Source organism: Meriones unguiculatus, chromosome 10, assembly GCF_030254825.1.
Source record: "Meriones unguiculatus strain TT.TT164.6M chromosome 10, Bangor_MerUng_6.1, whole genome shotgun sequence".
Taxonomy (NCBI): domain Eukaryota; kingdom Metazoa; phylum Chordata; class Mammalia; order Rodentia; family Muridae; genus Meriones; species Meriones unguiculatus.
In genome coordinates, this window is record NC_083358.1 from 34,430,098 (window position 1) to 34,448,227 (window position 18,130).

The 18,130-nt window shown below is 43.2% G+C and overlaps 1 protein-coding gene across 1 annotated transcript in view; it reads left to right on the forward strand.

The window, feature by feature from the left end:
• Window positions 1–13,108, forward strand: part of Ces5a (carboxylesterase 5A) — a 34,460-nt gene extending 21,352 nt beyond the window's left edge. Inside the window, exons 9-13 of the mRNA XM_021660405.2 lie at window positions 1,900–1,968; window positions 4,587–4,734; window positions 10,685–10,834; window positions 12,487–12,559; window positions 12,637–13,108. Coding sequence (XP_021516080.1) covers window positions 1,900–1,968; window positions 4,587–4,734; window positions 10,685–10,834; window positions 12,487–12,559; window positions 12,637–12,868 — 672 coding nt within the window. The 3' untranslated portion in view covers window positions 12,869–13,108. The remainder of the gene's footprint in view (window positions 1–1,899; window positions 1,969–4,586; window positions 4,735–10,684; window positions 10,835–12,486; window positions 12,560–12,636) is intronic.
• The last annotated feature ends 5,022 nt before the right edge of the window (window positions 13,109–18,130 follow it).

Sequence of the window (18,130 nt, forward strand, 5' to 3'; positions counted from 1 at the left end):
GGTTATTTTCTGGTGGTTCCTGGGGATCCTGTGGTGGAGAGAATCCCCTTTGCAGAAAGCTGGTTTTTCCTGAAGGATGTCTTCTCAGCTTTTTGGGTATAGTCCCTGGATGGCTGGTGTTTTTTCAGGAGTTGCTCACCTCAGGGATATAGACCTGAGTGGTAACTGTGGTCTTTGTTAGTCGAGAGGGTTCTCCTCTCACCCAGGGAAATCCTGAGGGCAGCTGCCCTGTTTCTGGGTTTCTTGTTGTAAATTTAATGATCAGCTGCTGTGACCCAGTTGGACATCAGGCGCGCCTCAACCGTTTGTGCCTGTGTCTGGAGCACAGCTGAGTGCTGGCGCCTCGGCCCCACTAGACTGCTAGACTTTTTCTAGGGAAGGATTGGGTGATTTAGGTCAGTACAGTTTCCTTCCTTCCCCGTGGATTCTCTGGAGACACGGACTCCCAGTGTCTTTTTTTGCCCTGGTGCACACTGCTCAGTGTCTGCCAGCTGGCTGGCCGCAGAAGCTGCCTGTGCCTGGAGCACAGCTGTGTGATGGCGGCTCAGTCTCTGTCAGCTGTCTGGTGCGCAGAAACTGCCTGTGTCTGCCTTTGCGGCTTTTGGGAGCCTGAGTGCCTCCTTAAGCTGGGTAATTTTCCGGGGACCTTTTCAGGTTGGGGGTGAGCTGAGTGCTCTGAGATCAGACCCGCCGTTTCTATTTCCGGCGGCGAATCAGGCCCGCAGGCAGGCAGGGCTCTGTGCCGGAACCTGGGTCCCCGGCTCTGGCTCCGGGCTGGCTCCTGGGGTGCCCGTGGAACCCGCCCGAGTCTTTTCCAGGGGATGTCTGGGTGACCTAAGGCCGGTCCCAATTGTTTCCTGTACCCTGGGGTTATCTCTCCACTGAAAATTCCAGTCTCTGATAGTGTGGTGCACATGGTTCAGTCTGGGACCGTGACCAGAGACACTGGCTTGTGGCTCTGGGCTGGGGCTGGGGCTGGTGGCCGGCAGCCAAGCATCTGGCGGAATCGGGATCTCTTCTGCGGTTTAGCCGGGTGAGTTAAAAGCTGATTGAATCCCCCACTGTGGGGTATCCTCTCACCTGGGAAACACAATGACTGTGTTTTATGGCCGAGAGTTCTGATTGCTGGTCACTGTGCTGATCCTGCTGTGCTGCTGCTCAGAATGAGAGTCCTCCCAGCGCCGCCATCTTGCCGCCCCCCCCCCCCCCCCCCCCCCCGCAACCAATCGACAAAGAGAGTCTTGATATCTTCAAACAAGGAGCGCATCTCCTCTCAGTTCTGGAGTGTCCGCCTTCCCTGAGACCAAGTTGTCACAAATTTGCTTTCTCACTGGGTTCTGTATAGTGTGCTCTTGTACTTGGATTCCTAGTATCAGTGAGGCTAAATTTCTCTTATGAGCTGAGCGTGGTGGTGCATGTCTTTAATCCCAGCATTCAGGGAGGCAGAGGCAGGTGGATGGCTGTGAGTTTGAGTCCATGCTGGTCCAGGACAACCAAGGGTACACAGAGGAACTCTAGCTCAAAAAGCAAGCAAGCAGACAAACAAACAAAAACCAAAATTCTCTTATCAGGATGCCTTTAATGGCCTCGTGGAAATAGCATCACTGCTTTATAGACTAAATACTGATTATGGGGCTGTGGCAGTGGATTGGGGGATGGGCTGCTCAGCATTTTAACATACTAGTTCAATCCAGCTGATGACCTTGACAAGGCTACAGGTATGCCAGAGAATGGCTGCCTATGATCAGATGAGAGAAGGGGAAATTCACTGACCAATTGATACCTGGGACTGAGAGGGCTCCTGTTTTCACTCTCCGCTGGAAGAAATTAGGTGTCCAGACCCTGCTTTGCTCTCTGAGGCAGATGCCTCACAGTAAAATATCCTACTTGTCTCCACAGAGGGACACTCCTGAGATTCTCCTCGGCTCCAATCAGTCTGTTGCTCTCAACTTGATACACATTTTCCTGGTAAGTGACTGTGTGACGTGGCTCTCCTGAGCGTCATTGACTTGGCAAATATCCCTGTTCCACACAGATGGATAGAGTTAAGAGTACAGACATTCCACAGTGACGACTCAATCAACTAATTCATTCAGTAGACTTATTATTGGTTCACAATCCCTTATTCCCATAATTCTTAAGTCGTAAGAGCTCTAAAAACTCAAAGGCTTTTTGTAACCCTCATATTATCCAGATGTGATCAGTGGTCACTAGGCCTTTTCACTTCTATACATTCCTTTTTCCTTATTTTTGCCATTATTCATCTGTTTCTAGGACATATTAATGTGGATTTTGGGGTACTTCCTCCCCATCCCCAAGAATGCACTGAATTATCTAACTATAATTTGAAAAGTTATGAATTATAAAATATACAGGGGGCCAAAATTCTATATTTACTATGTAGCTATCAGACATTGTGTTAAATTCCAGTGCTAAAATCTCAGATTTTACAAACAAGAAAGCAGTATCCAGTCTTACTCCAGACACTAAGAATGCAAAGACAGGTTTATTTCTTTCCTCTCTGCTCCTTCCTTTTATCCTCTTTCTTCCCATAAACACTTATTTAGCATAATCTCAATGCCAAAGATCATTCCTTTTATTGACTCATGGGACATATAATTTCCGAGACCAAGTACTCTAACGCTTCCCCAGGCAATGAGATGTGATGTGAGGTGGACAGACATGATTAGGACTGTCACGTTGACACAGGGCAGACGAGAGACCATGGCCTGTGGCGTCCACAGGAGGATCTCCTTGTAAAGGAGAAGGAGTTTTAGGGATTTGGGAGTGGGAGTGAGTGGATTATACACGTGAAGAACTATAGGAAGCGGCTGGGAACTGGGGACTGTGAAGAGGTCATCTGAAGGGATGACTGCAACAAGGGAAGATTAATGAAACTGTTATAACCCAGAGATGGAGTACAGACTCACTGAAGCACTGAGAAACAGAGAAAAGGGAGTGACTGGGCTTCCATTTAAAGGATTTTTCTAGCTGCAGAGGGGCCTGCCTGGGTGGGCCAGCAGACCCATTAGGCCCAAGCCCTGGCCTTGGAAGAAAGATATTTAGTGAGTCTTGGCTTTCCAATGGAGAGAACTGAGTCTGAAGATTGAGGCCTATTCAGGCTATAAATTCAGTAGTGTGGTAGATGCCCCTTAGAGGAGATTCCCACTGGTCTGGGTCATAAGGAAAAGAGACACTGGAAGAAGGGCATTTCAAACATCTTGAGCATTAGAAATATCTTTCATCTTGAGCCAAATCTCAGGGGTGGAGGCAAATAGGTTTTCTGGGAAGGCACAAAAGAGAAAGATGATGTGCACCATCTCCGAGAAAGACCCTGTAGCATTCGGGGGCTGCTTTGCAAATGGTGAGTAGCTCTCTGGCCTTGCTCCTGATGCCCAAGAGTCTGCCTTCTGACTGTCTTCTGGTGGTGTGCCAGTGATGGACAGCTTCTCTACCACTCTGGACACTTCCAGGCCTGAAAGGTCTGTTCATCTCATGCTCCGAGTGGACAGGGTCTTGTGCCACAGCCTGGACTGCTGCAGTCCTCTCCTGCTTTGGGCCCGATTAAAGCATTATCATCCTTCAAAGGTCCCGAATAGTGAGTCTCAGCAGCACTTTCAGTAGTTTTGAACGTAGTTTTGCCTCCAAATCCCACAGAAATGTGCCCATGCCTGTGCCGCCAAACTAAAGGCTTAAAGTAGAAGGAACTTCCCTGTATTCCCTAGGCCATCAGACCCTTTTGAACAGTCACCATGACAGGCCCTGGGATCCTCAAGAAGTTGACCTTCCACAGTGCTCAGGGCAAGGTCAAGGTTAGAAGACTGGGTCAAAGAAGGCGGCAGACGTCTGATGGAGACACTCAGCAGTGGGGTTCAGGAACCAAGGGGTCCAAGGCCTGCTGTCTGCCAGGCAACATGTCTTCCCTGTCATCTCATGAGATCCTCAGAATGACTCATTTCAAAAATTATAGATGTGGAAACTGAGGCTGCAAGACATCAAATGGCTTAGAAGTAGCACTTGTCCCGGGAGCAGGGAGTTTTGTGGGTGTGTGGCTAGTGTGTCATGTAACACTTCCTAGTACGAAGGGCTCCCCCTTAGCTTGATGCTCTGCTGTCACCACCTGGAAATTCTTAATAATGCTGGAACACAGGACTCCAGATTTGCACTTTGTACCGAATGCCACCAGTTCGTGTGCTGCATGTGGCCCACAGCATGGGGTTTGAATACAGACCTGTGAAAGACTGTTCCTCCATCGGTTTGGAACGACCATTTACTCTCTCTGTGTCCTACTTCAAATACGTGGACTTATTATTTTTTTTGTGGACTTATTTTTAATGAATCCTACGATTGCTGTATGGGTGAAATGAGGCAATATGTGGAGAATATTTTCAACTTTGCCTGCACAGACCAATGCTTAATTAACAGGTTAGCCATTGTTGTTGACTTGGATTTCCTATGACCATGCATTTTTCTTTTCCTTTTCTTCCTTTCTTCTTCCCTTCCTCTCTTCCTCTTCTCTCCTCCTCTCCCTCCTTACCTCTCTCTCTTTCTTCCTCCCTCCATCCTTCCTTTCTTTCTTTTCACAGCATATCCCCACACAATATTTGCACGTGGTGTCTAAAGAGTACTTCCATGAGAAGCATTCCCTGACTGACATCCGAGATACTTTACTGGACTTGTTTGGAGATGTGTTTTTTATGGTCCCTGCAGTGGTCACAGCTCGATATCACAGAGGTGAGACTCTGATAAATAGCTTTCAAGGATACAGACAGTGAGATAGGGGTCCACAATAGGGGTCCATGTTGTTCACTGAGGAGCCACCTGGGTTCCTTTACAGCAAGGGGTGTGTCAGTGATGGAAGAACACTATGTCTGTCCTTGCATTTTGGGAACATGGACTACTTGTTATTTTAGTCCTCTACTTTCTTCACTTCTCTCTCTGAAGTTGGCTGTTTCTCAAAGCATGTTAGTTATAGGAGTAAGGAGGGAAATGAGATGAAAGAAAAAAGTTCTTGGAGAGCTGATGTAAGCTAATTTCACTTCATCTGTCCCTCCCCTCTCCTTTCCCCTTTCCTCCCTCCCTTTCTCCTTCTTCTCCTTTTCTCGTTTCTTCTTTTCCTAAGTTTCTCTTGTAACAAGTATTTGGCAATGACCTTCTTTATCATTGACTGTTTTATAACTTAGCCATTTGGCCATGAGCAGAATAAACACACTGCTAACTGTTCTAGTGAGAAACAATGAAAAAAATAAATAAACTAATATAGACTGTATTTGATGGTGATGGGTACAGTGGCATACGAGAAGGACAGAGGCTATTGTCCAGGTTGCTATGGAGATCCCTGCTGCATTAGCTCTCATAATGACAAACAAGATGAGAGGAATGTTGAGTTAACTGTTGAATTTGACAACACAGAAGTCACTGGTGACCTTGACAACAACTTTAATTGAATGATAAGAGAGTGGAGGAATAATTAAGCTAAACAGAGAATTCTCAATAGAGGAATATCGAATGACAGGGAAACACTTAAAGAAATGCTCAACATCCTTAGTTATCAGGGACATGCAAATCAAAACAACCCTGAGATTTAACCTTACACTCATCAGAATGGCTAAGAGCAAAAACTCAAGTGACAATACATGCTGGAGAGGAAAGGGGAACCCTCTTCCATTGCTGGTGGGAATGTAAACTTGTACAGCCACTTTGGAAATCAATCTGGTGCTTTCTCAGACAATTAGGAATAGCGCTACATCAAGATCCAGCCATACAACTCCTAGGCATATATCCAAAAGATGCTCAAGTATACAACAAGGACATTTGCTCAACCATGTTCATAGTAGCTTTATTCATAATAGCCAGAAGATGGAAACAACCCAGATGTCCCTCAACTGAGGAATGGATATAGAAATTGTGGTACATTTAGACAATGAAATTCTACTCAGCAATTAAAGACAAGGAAATCATGAAATTTGCAGGCAAATGATGGGAACTAAAAAACGATAATCCTGAGTGAGGTAGTCCAGAAGCAGAAAGACACACTATATATATATACTCACTTATAAGTGGATATTAGACATAAAATACAGGATAAACAAACTAAAATTTGTACACCTAAAGAAGCTAAGCAAGAAAGAGGACCCTGGGTAAGATGACCAATCCTCATTCAGAAAGACAAATGGGACATACATTGGAAGAGGGGAAAAACAGGGAACAGGTCAGTTACCTACCACAGATGGCCTCTGAAAGACTCCAACCATCAGGGTATTAAAGCAGAGGCTGAGACTTACGGCCAAACATGCAGGGAATCTCATGAAGGAAGGGGGAGATAACAAAACCTGGAGGGCACAGGAGCTGCACAAGGAGAGCAACAGAACCAACTATCTGGGCACAGGGGTCTTTTTTGAGACTGATACTCCAACTAAAGACCATGCATGGAGATAAACTAGAACCCCTGCACAGATGTAGCCATGGCAGCTCAGTCTCCAAGTGGGTTTCCTAGTTATAGTGTCAGGCACTATCTCTGACATGAACTCAGTGGCCTGCTCTTTGATCACCTCCCCCTGAGCAGGGAGCAGCCTGACCAGGCCACAGAGGAAGACTATGAAAGACAGTTCTGATGAGACCTGATCAGCTAGGGTCAGAGGGAAGGGGAGGAGGACCTCCCCTCTCAGTGGACTTGGGGAGGGGAATGGGAGGAGATGAGGGGAGGAGGGTGGAGTTGGGAGGGGATAAGGGAGGGGCCTATAGCTGGGATACAAAGTGAATAAACTGTAATTAATAATAAATAAATAAAAATTTAAAAGATACAGAATTTCTTTTTAAAAATGAGAAGAAACTGAATAGAATGGAAAGATATAATAACTGAAATGAACAGGTTACTCAAGTATCCATCACAGATCTGAGCACATGAAAGAAAGAACAAGGAATTTAGTTATGCCATTTCGGACACTCAGTCTGAAACAGAAAAGACTAAAGGGAAATGAACAGAGCATAGGAATCTTGTAGGACAATTTGATCAACCAAATGTATGTATAATAGGATCTGAAGACAGAGAGAAAAGAGGCAGAAAGAATAAGTAATGAACAAAATCTTCCAAAGCCTGACATTAGACTTTCAATCAGAGTTTCAACAACCCTCATATAGGAAAAAACGTAGAGACCACAAAGAGATACATCATATCTAAAGACAAATATAAATAAAAGAGCTTCATGGACACAGTAAGAGAGCTGGCACTTGTCATCTAGAAATGAGATTATTATAGATCTATCAAAAGAAATGATGGTGGTGAGAAAGCATGGGGAAGACAGATTCAAAGTTCTGGAAGCTAAAATAGCCAAGGCTTCTGACCAAGAATTAGCTATCATGTAAGACTATCCTTCATAAAAGGAGAAATTGTAACATTTCCTGGTACATGGAACATGAGCTCATGGCTAACAAATTTACCCAAGAAGGAAAGGGAGTCCTTTAAAGATTTTAAGCTGAGAAAAACGGATGCAGAAAACATTGCAAATCCACATGAATAGATAAATAGCACAGTAAAAGTAACTGTTTAAGTAAATATGTAAATAATTATTAACTCATTTTTATTTATAACATATTCTCTTTCCTAAATGATTTTAAAGACAATTGTATAAAACAATTATAAATCTGTTAGTAAGTTACAATATGTAGAGATATAAATTTAGTCTTAACAAGTTTTATGCTATTACAAGTAAATTGATATTAATTTGAACTTGATTATTATAACTTATGATGTGAATTACAATCTCAAACATTAATTTAGAAAATAACTAAAACTATGTGATTAAAGGAGTAATGCAAAAGAAGGCAGTAATGGAGCTACTGAAAAGTATAACCACTGCAATGGACATAGAAAACAAGTAGCAAAATGTCAAAAGTTTGTACTTCTTTCTTATTAATTATGTTAAATGTAAATGGACTATGTTACAGAGATATTTAAGAAACTATGACATGTGCTCATTCGAAACAAACCAAAAGAACCCGAGAACCAAGGTGCACATTAGTTGACAGTGAAAGAATGGAAAAGATACTCAAGGCAAACAGCTGCCAGAAGAGAGATAGGTTGCTGCATAAGTCTGACAACATAAATCTGGAAACAGAGAGCAGGACAAGACATAGGGAAGGACATTATAAAAGGGCAACTACATCAAGAAGTCATCATAAATAAAAACCTAGATGCACCTTATGACTGAGACACAAAATATGTGAAGTAAAGGTGGCAGAAAAAGCTTAAAGGGATATTTTATTATAATGGTAGAAGGCTTTAACTTCCCACTTTCATTGACAGTGCAATTATGCAAAACCTGAAGAGGGAAATAGAAGATGAGAATAATGCTATAAATCAGCCAGACCTAACAATGCACAAAGAACATTACACCCAGCAGCTATCAGAGTCCTTGATTTTTCTCTTGTATATGTAATGTCCTCCAGGATAACCACACATTTGCCAACAGAACACATCCCAATACATCAAAAAGAGCACAGTATGATCACAGTGGGGTGAAATAAGAAATCAACAAGAAGAAATATGAAAACTCAAACATGTCAAAATTAAACAACACAATTTTCACACCTAAAATGTTATGGTAAAATACTTATGACAAAACATTTAGTACTTCAACCATTTTATAGATTTCTTTCTTTTTGTGTGTTTTTTTTGTTTTGTTTTGTTTTGTTATTTATTTATTTATTTGAGACAGGGTTTCTGTGTAGCCCTGGCTGTCCTTGACTCACTTTTTAGAGCAGGCTGGCCTCGAACTCACAGAGATCCACCTGCCTCTGCCACCCTGAGTGCTGGGATTACAGGTGTGCACCAGCTTATATTTCTTATAAGTGAAGTAACATATTTGATATTTTTGTCTAGCTTATTAACATAATGCCTCAGGGTTCATCTGTTCACTATGCACAACAGATTTTGTTTTTTTCAGGCTGAGGAATACTCCTTGCCCTTATATACCATATTTTTCTATGCATTCATCAGTGGTCATTTGAGCAGATCTACCTTCTGGTTATGGTGACAATGCTGCTTGAACATTAGTGTAGAGATGTCTGTTCTTTTAGATGCACATTACTGGACCACACAGTAATTCTAATTTTTTAAAGAACTGCATGCTGATTTCACAATGGCTGTGACGATTTTCATTCCCACCATTAATGCAAAGAACAGCAGCTCTCAGCTGCACCCACACCTGTGGTTTCTGAAGGAACAAACTATCATTAACGTGTAGATGGGTGAAGTGTTACCCAGTCATGATGTCGATTTGTGTTTCTGTAACGATTAGACAAGTTAGGGATGTTTCTGTGTGCTTCTCAGACATTTTGAAATTAACTTTTAAAATCAACGCAAAATAGTGGATCTCATGATGAGCTTTCCATACATGTATGTCATCAATTTTTCCTTCCACATATTCATCTCTCATTCCTACCCTATTCTGTTGTTTGTCCCCTTTCTTTCTTTAAACAACTCTTCTTCTGCCTCCTCTGTCTCCTCTTCCTCTCTCTCTCTTGATTGCTCTCCATATGTATATGTGTTTGTATATATATATATATATATATATATATATATATCTCACATGTATATATAATTGCATGTACATACATTTGAAAAAGATGCTTTTCCAACCAAGAGTCATACATGAACTTGACTTAGACCCCTACACATAGGTAGTCATGGGCAGCTCTGTCTTTATGTGGGTTTCCTAGTAAGTACAGCGGGCGGGAGGGGGAGTTCTGATATGGACTCTGTTGCTTGCTCTTTCATCACTTCCTCCTGGCAGGGCTGCTTCACCAGGGGAACAGGATGCACTCAGTCCTGATGTGATCTGATGTGCTGGGTTGGATTTGGGGGGATTCCCCTTTTCTGAGGAGTAGGGGAGGGGAATAGGTAGAAGAGGGAGGGAAGGTGGAACCAGGAGGAGAGGGGGGCTATGATCAGGATGTAAAGTGAATACATAAAAAAATTAATTTTAAAAATAAGGAAAGAAAAAGTTGCTTTTTGTTATCTAAGAAAGAGGAATAATAGGAAGAAAGAAAGTAAAAGAAGTCTAAGGCAGATGTGTTCCAGTTGGGAGACAATAAGCTAATAACTGGAGGACAAACTGAGACCAGGCATGTGTGTGTTTGTGTGCATGTGAGTGTGTGCATCCTCAGGCGTATGTGCCCAAATACGTGTGGGGTACTGCAAAGAAAGGGCCTTCGTAGAGGGAGATGAGGTAGAGGTTGCATGTGTGCAGATGGTTTGGAAAGGGAAATTTCTTGGTGCCTCTGGACGTCTGAACCAGAGTCAATGAGAGGAAGTTAAAAGGTGTGTCTGGGCTCAGTACCAAAGTGCTTTTCTTTTTTAGTGAGTAGAATTCCTTCCTTTTCAGGGTGAGCATGGAGGTTGTCACATCTTTGTCACTAGGGGTAAGAGGGCTGCTATAGATGGAAATTCCAGCCTCAAATAAAGAAGGAAGGAAGGAAGCAAGAAAGGAAGGAAGGAAAGAGAGAGAGAGAGAGAGAGAGAGAGAGAGAGAGAAAGAGAGAGAGAGAGAGAGAGAGAGAGAGAGAGAGAGAGAGAGAGAGAGAGAAATTCTGGTTTATGTGCTCTTTGAGATATCTCACCTTTGGGGTTTGTAACTTTGGGGATACAGGGCCATACCCTGTTTGCCTGATTTTTTTTTTTAAGATGCTGGTGGACCTGTCTATTTTTATGAGTTCCAGCACCGGCCCCAGTGCTTTGAAAACACAAGGCCGGCCTTCGTGAAGGCTGACCACACGGATGAAATCCGCTTTGTCTTTGGAGGTCCTTTCCTGAAGGGCGATGTTGTCCTGTTTGGTGAGTAACTGGCTGTGGGCTCCTCGTGCAGGAACACGGAAGAAGGGATGAGGTGAGAAGAGTCAATTACGCACTGCTTTAATAAAGCCTCCTGCTCTTCCCACCCCACTATACAAAAGTCAGTAAGGACTGACTGGCTGAGATTTAATCACCTCAGTGATTTACAAGCATACACACACACACACACACACACACACACACACACACACACACAGAGAGAGAGAGAGAGAGAGAGAGAGAGAGAGAGAGAGAAAAGTTACAAGAAATCCTCCATAGGAACTACCACTAAAACATTTAGTTTAACATTTAAAGCACTGACAAAGGATAGAGCTTTCATTGAGAGAGTTTGTGGATTGTGGCTGAGTCATTGTATTTACCTATTCATCCTTATTTTAGAGATTATAACAACAAAGCTGCTGCTAAGGCTTTTGTTTTTGTTTTTCTTGTTTATTTTGTATTTTGTTTTAAAAGGAGGAAGCTAAATGATTGCTATAAAGCAAATACTAGGTATTGAATACATGCTTTTCCTCAGCAGTGAGCTCACACTCTGGGTGAAGAAAGGCCTTCCCAAACTGGAGACAGTGATGAGCCTTAGTATTTGGGAGGTGAATTCCTTGAACTCCAGGGTCTGTCAAATCTATAAGAGCAAGCTAATAAAAACTTGAACAACTTACAGACAGATAGACATGTGGTTGGCTTGTAATGAATGGAACCTTCTCACTTTCAGTCCCAGCAGGAGAACAGATCACTACCCTTGGCTGGTGAATCATAATTTCTTAAATCAATCCATGTCTGGAAGGACAGTATGTTTCAAATGGTCTATTCCAGGAGCTGTGGGAAGCAGGCAATTTCATATGTAAGAGGAAGGCTGCACAATTTAGAGTGTGTGCAGTTCTTGGCCTAGCAATTGTGTGTGCAGAAGTGTGGATAATTATATCCACATGTGCAAGAACATGTGTACATGAAAATACTGCCTACTCCAACAAAAGATGAGACACCATGCAAATATGTATAACTAGATTATTGGATACACATACTAGGTTTAATACAATCTTAAATGCAATTGCATCTACATACATTTGAATGTATTATGATTTCATAGACCAATTGGCAGATTTACAGCTGACAACATAGATGGGTACCGTGTACCCACCTTCCTGCAGTGAAGTATCTGCATGGAGGTGATGACAGTTACCTGTCCTGTGCTAGTTATTGCAAGTGAGGCAGAAGTGATTTAAAGGGTGGGAGTTTTCAGTTGCTATAAACAAAGTGACATTGTTTTATAAATGGGCTGTAGCATCCGTGGGATTTGTTGTTGTCAGGGGCATCTTGTAAGCGAACTTTAGCAGCTAGCAGTGTAGTAAATGTGTGTGTGTGTGTGTGTGTGTGTGTGTGAGAGAGAGAGAGAGAGAGAGAGAGAGAGAGCCTTGTGTTCAATGGGAATGGCTAGAGCAGAGGACCAATAAGAGAGACAAGCTCAGCCTGCATTGTTTGGAAGCCAGGATCCCTTGTGTGGTGCCTCAGCTGTATGTGGGAGCTAGGACTTAAAGATTCAGTGAGGGACCAAGGTATGAATGGGCTCAGTGAATGAGAGGAGCCTTGGGATCCCCATGAAGCTGGAAAGCATCTGGGTTTGTGTTCATCTCCTGCAGAGGAAGCCACTGAAGAGGAGAAGTCTCTAAGCAAGAAGATGATGAAATACTGGGCTAACTTTGCCAGGAGTGGGTGAGTGAAGCAGCTGGCCTCCATGCGATTGGGTGTTTAAGAATGGCCATCTTACTGGAGTCTGCTCTCACTTTCAGGGATCCTAATGGGGACAGCTTACCTCTGTGGCCAGTCTACGACCAGAAGGAGCAGTATCTGATGCTGAATTTGAACATCAGCATTGGACAGAGACTGAAAGATCAGAAAGTGGAATTTTGGACAGATACCTTCCCCCTGATCATGTCTTCTTCTGAAGTGCTTCTCAGTCCCTCTTCCTCCTTAATCTTCTTTTCTCTACCATTGCCTTTCCTTTTCTCTGTTGCTCCTTAGAAGTCATATTTGTGCAGTTCTGATTTTCCTCCTAAGTTTCTCCCTCAACCATTATCCTCTTTCCCAGTTGAGCTGCTTTCCATGGGGATTTCTGTGCACTAATCTGCTTTAGCTGGTGTTTTATGGGCTTAGGGATGAACTTTATGAAATTCTTTTCAACATCAAAAAAATTCAATTTGTCTTGGAAGGTAATGAGATTCTCTCAATGAGTCTGGAGAAGGGCTGGCCCATTACCTGTCATATAATTATGCCATTACTCATATGAAATAAAATCAAAATGCAAAATATATGCAGGAAACAATTTAATTTGTGCTCATAAATCTCCTCTTACCTCCCCCCCAGCACTCAAGATACAGATAGTGAATAAAATGGGAGTGAGTTCCTTAACCCCAGTACAGTAGAGCTTTTAGTATAAGCCAAGTCTTGGCACCTCTTGGTTTGAGCTGTGCCTCAGTGAGGTGTGTGGGGGAGGGACAAATGCTGTAAAATGCCCTGCTCTGATGTCATCCAAGGTCTAGGGGTGTAGAGGTCTAAAACCAGACAGCAAGTTTCAGGCCAGGAATGAGAAGAAAAGAGGCTTTGCTGGTGGGGTTAAATGTGATTCCACAATTCATCAAAGCTATGCTGAGTGTTTCATATGTTCCAGGCATGTCCCCAAGGGGTGCAGGGGGGAACAGGAATGTGGCCTTTACCAAACAGGAAGCAGGAATTAGGGGAGAGTCATGCCTCTGAATATCTTACAGTGTAAGTTTAGTGAGTGCTACTTGGGGAAAGTGATGTGGTTTAAGATTTGGAAGAGAGGGAACTCGATTTAGAGCAAAGCTGCAGGCTTCTTCTGGAGGAGTCACATTGGTTCTAGAAAGGATGGAATCGAGTTATCCACCTGGTAGGTGTGTGTATGTGTGTTCTGCTTGCCACCGTTCAAAAAAAGTAAGGTGACATTCTTACGTTTTATACCCATACTGTCCCCGTGTAACTTGCCACAGTGTCTTGTTATTATTGTAACTGCTTCAGGATTACAAATGAGGTATGAGCAGTAGGCAGCTTTCTGAGATGCCAGCAACCTCAAGTTCATCCGGCTCAAAGATCTTCTACTGACAGATTGACTCTGATTGCCCAGAAGTGTTTTCTTCAGCCCTTACAAAAACGAAATGGCTTGCAATTAGTAGTGGGATAATTTTATTGGAGGAGCTTTGTATTAAACACCATATTTCCAACTTCTCTAGAAAGTATAAGCAAATTCAGGAATCGGCAGCATGCTGTGGAACCCATGGCCCACTTTGGTACAAGCTGGAAGGTATGGCTTCCTCAAGACTGTTTGCAGACATCTTCTAGGAAAATGTCATGCTTTCCCACAGCATGTCTCTTTCTGCCAAGGTGCCTACTCTCTGAACACACCATCCAACACTGTAGGCTGTCTCTAGCTCAGGTGGTTTTGGAAAAGGTGCATCAAGAGATACCTGGGTCTAGAAAGAAGTCACACCATTTGTAAGGGAGCCGGGAAATTACATGACCTCTGTAGCCTTTGAGAGCGCTTTCCTATCTTGCTATTTGGAAAAAACTATCAACTAGAAAGTGCTTATTTAAACAAAAAAAAAAAAATGTTGCAGGGTTGGGGAAGTGGTTCAGTTCATCTAGTGAGCAACAGGATTCATATATGGGTCAAAACTGGAGGATCCTTGGGTCACTGGCCAACCAATCTAGCGTCACTGGTAAGCTGCAGGCCAGTGAAAGAGCCCGTCTTGGAGGAGGTGGGCTGCGTCCCTGAGGATGACACCTGACGTTGTTCTTTGCTTCCTGCACACATGCACATGTGCAACACATGTGCATTGCATTATTACCGCATTAAATGACGTTGCATTTATGGATAGCGTTCACCGCATTAAATGACGTTGCATTTATGGATAGCGTTCACCGCATTAAATGACGTTGCATTTATGGATAGCGTTCACCGCATTAAATGACGTTGCATTTATGGATAGCGTTCACACTGCCAATATCCAACATCCTCAAACACGGTCCTAATCTTTGTAGGCGTCTTGTTAGTGACCTTCTCAAGTCTCCCAGACGTAGACCCCCATCTCTTCTTCTTCACGTGCAATCTGTTGCGCTGCGCATTTGAAGCTGATACATAAATGAATGTTGATGTCTATATTTTTTTTTCTATTTGGCTGTGACTCTCCTCTTAGGAGCGTTGCGGAATAATTTGGATGAACGTTCTAGCATCCAGTGGCTAAGCAGACTCTGGTCATAATGAAATAGAAGCTTCATGCATGGGTCTGGGCACCTGTATTTTTAGCTCACAGACATCCGATGCTCACTTTGAACCTCTGAGTCTATGCTCAGTCTATGCATACTTTCTCTCCAGAAGTCTGTCTTAAAATCCTGGGCATGGTTGGGGCTGGAGAGATGGCTCAGAGGTTAGGAGCACTGATTGCTCTTGCTAGACTACCTGGGTTCAATTCCTAGCATCCACTATGGCAGCTCATAGCAGTCTGTAGCTCCAGTTCCAGGGGATCTGACATCCTCACACAGACATACATACAGACAAAACACCTATGCACATAAAATAAATAAATAAATCTTTAAAAAAATAATCTGGAGGTGGATGAGTACAGTTCCATTTTTAAGTTTTGGTGTTTTTGAGACATGTTTCATCTAAACTAGTCTGGCCTTGAACTCTATTCATAACTGAGAGTGACCTCAGACTCCTAACCCTCCTGCCTCTACTTCCCAAGTGATGGGATTATTGATATATGCCTTCACTTCTTGCTTAAGAGTATAATTTCATGAGCTATTTTGGAAATGACTGGTTTTTATTTTAAAGTATTATTTACAAAATCAAGATTTTTAAGAAAGTGGGCTGTGTAAGGCCAGACTCCTTAAGCATACTCATCTTGAGCTTTTTAAATTTACTGTCCCAAAGAGCTGAATTGTTTTGTTATCATCAATACAAGTATGGGACACGTACTGGTTACCCATGCTTTTACATCATTGTAAAATCACAAATATATAATAATTTAATTATATTTAACTAAATAATTTTGCTTTGTTTTTACCAGGAAGTCTTTTTAGCTATCTCATTCCCAATCTTGGGCCCCTTTCTTTAAATCAAATTAACATCAAATTTAGGAAACAAAACACCAGTCTTTGCCTGTGAATTGCGTAGTGTCCAGCAGATGGTAGCAGATAACAGGAGAAGGTGCTTCCTGCGGCCGGCGGCTCCTGGAAGCTGCGGCAATACTGTAACCCTGGGATGAAACACACACCTACTGAACAGATAACTGAGAAGAATAGTATTTCCGTCTTGCATCTTCTCTATAACGTTTGGTATGGGAAGCGGTGTAATCCATGACAGGCTCAACAAAGGTTGAGGAAGGCGTGAAGTGTTTTTGTTCCATACTTTCCCAGAAAGTTCTTTTTTTCTTTTTAATTAAATTTTTATTTTTTATAGTAATTACAGTTTATTCAATTTGAATCTCAGCTGTAGCCCTCTCCCTCATCCCATTCCAATCTCACCTTCCCTCCCTCATCTCCTCCTTTGCCCCTCTCCAAGTACATGGATAGGGGAGGTCCTCTTCCCCTTCCAAGATGGCTATTTTTATTATGTTAATCTTACTGAGCCATAACTATGGGAAATCTTTCCATCTTCTGATATCTTCTTCAATTTCTTTCTTTTTTTTAAAAAAAAATTTAATATTAGTTACAGTTTGTTAACTTTGTATCCCTGCTGTATCCCACTCCCTCTTTCCCTCCCAATCCCACCCTCCCACCCTCATCGCCTCCCTGCCCCTTTCCAAGTCCACTGATAAGGGAGAACCTCCTCCCCTTTCTTCTGATACTGGTTTATCAGGTGTCTTCAGGACTGGCTGCAAAGTCCTACTCTGTGGCCTAACAGGGCTGCTCCTCCCTTGGGGGGGGAGTCAAAGAGCCCACCATCGAGTTCATGTCAGAAACAGACCCTGTTCCCCTTATTAGGGTACCCTCTTGAGTGAGGTATCCCAAAAGCAGAAAGACACACATGGTATATATTCACTTATATAGTCCTGTAAGATAGGATAAACATACTGAAATCTATACACCTAAAGAATATAAACAAGAAAGAAGACCCAGGGTACGATGGTCAATCCTCACTTAGAAAGACAAATGGGATGGACATTGGATATAGGAGCAAACAAGTAACAGGACAGGAGCCTACCACGGAGGGCCTCTGAAAGACTCTACCTAGCAGTGTATCAAAGCAGATATTAAGACTCACAACCAAATCTTTGGCAGAGTGCAGGGAATCACAAAAAAAGGGGGGGGGGGTTGGTTAATATGACCTGGAGAGGACGGGAGTTCCACAAGGACCAAATATATCTGGGCACAGGGGTCTTGTATGAGACTGTTTCTCCAAACAAGGACCATGTATGGATGCAACCTAGAGCCTCTGCTCAGATGTAGCCCGTGATAGCTCAGTATCCAAGTGGGTACCCCGGAAAGTTCTTAAAGAGTCTCTGGTGAGGCGACCCTTCCTTCTAGGCCGGCCTCTTTCTATTCTCTGGAGGGCCTTTGGACTGTGGATCGTTTGCTCAGTCTTACACAGGGAACACACCCTATCTGATACTTCCTCAGACATCTTTCCCATGGCTGAGGGGGGAGGCCTTTTATCACATTACCTTTGTGCTCTGCTAGGGTGCCTCACTTGTTCCTTGGGAAGGAAAGGGTAGAAAGAAAACCAAAACCAAAACACAACAGCAACAACGCAACCTACTTTGGCATTTGAGTGTGTCAAAATTCTGGACACACTTACTCTTACTGGTGAGTGTTGTCTGGAATGGATTGGAGCTCATGTGCAGACTTAAGGGTGTCCAGTAAGGGGACCTGTCAGGAACAGTGTTATGGGAGCATGGCGTCAGGTGTGCAGGGTGGTGACAGGGCTGGCCAGCACACAGTGTGCTTATGATAAGGTCATGGCAACACATGTGAGGACATATGGGGACAGTTTTCATTCTCTGATATGAAGGAAATACTTGAGAGAGAGAGTCATGTTATCATATTAGTCCACCTTCTGATACTATAACAGTGTACTTGAGACTTCGCGAAGAGAAGAAGCTTATTGAACCCACAGTCATGAGGCTCAAAAGCACAGTGTTGGCATCTGCTTGGCTTTGGTGAGCCCTGCAGAACAGAGGACACTGCAATGGCAGGGGCTGTGTTCAGAAGAGAGCACCTGGAGGTGGGGGCTAGCCTCACCTACAAAGGACAGCAATAAATGACTCC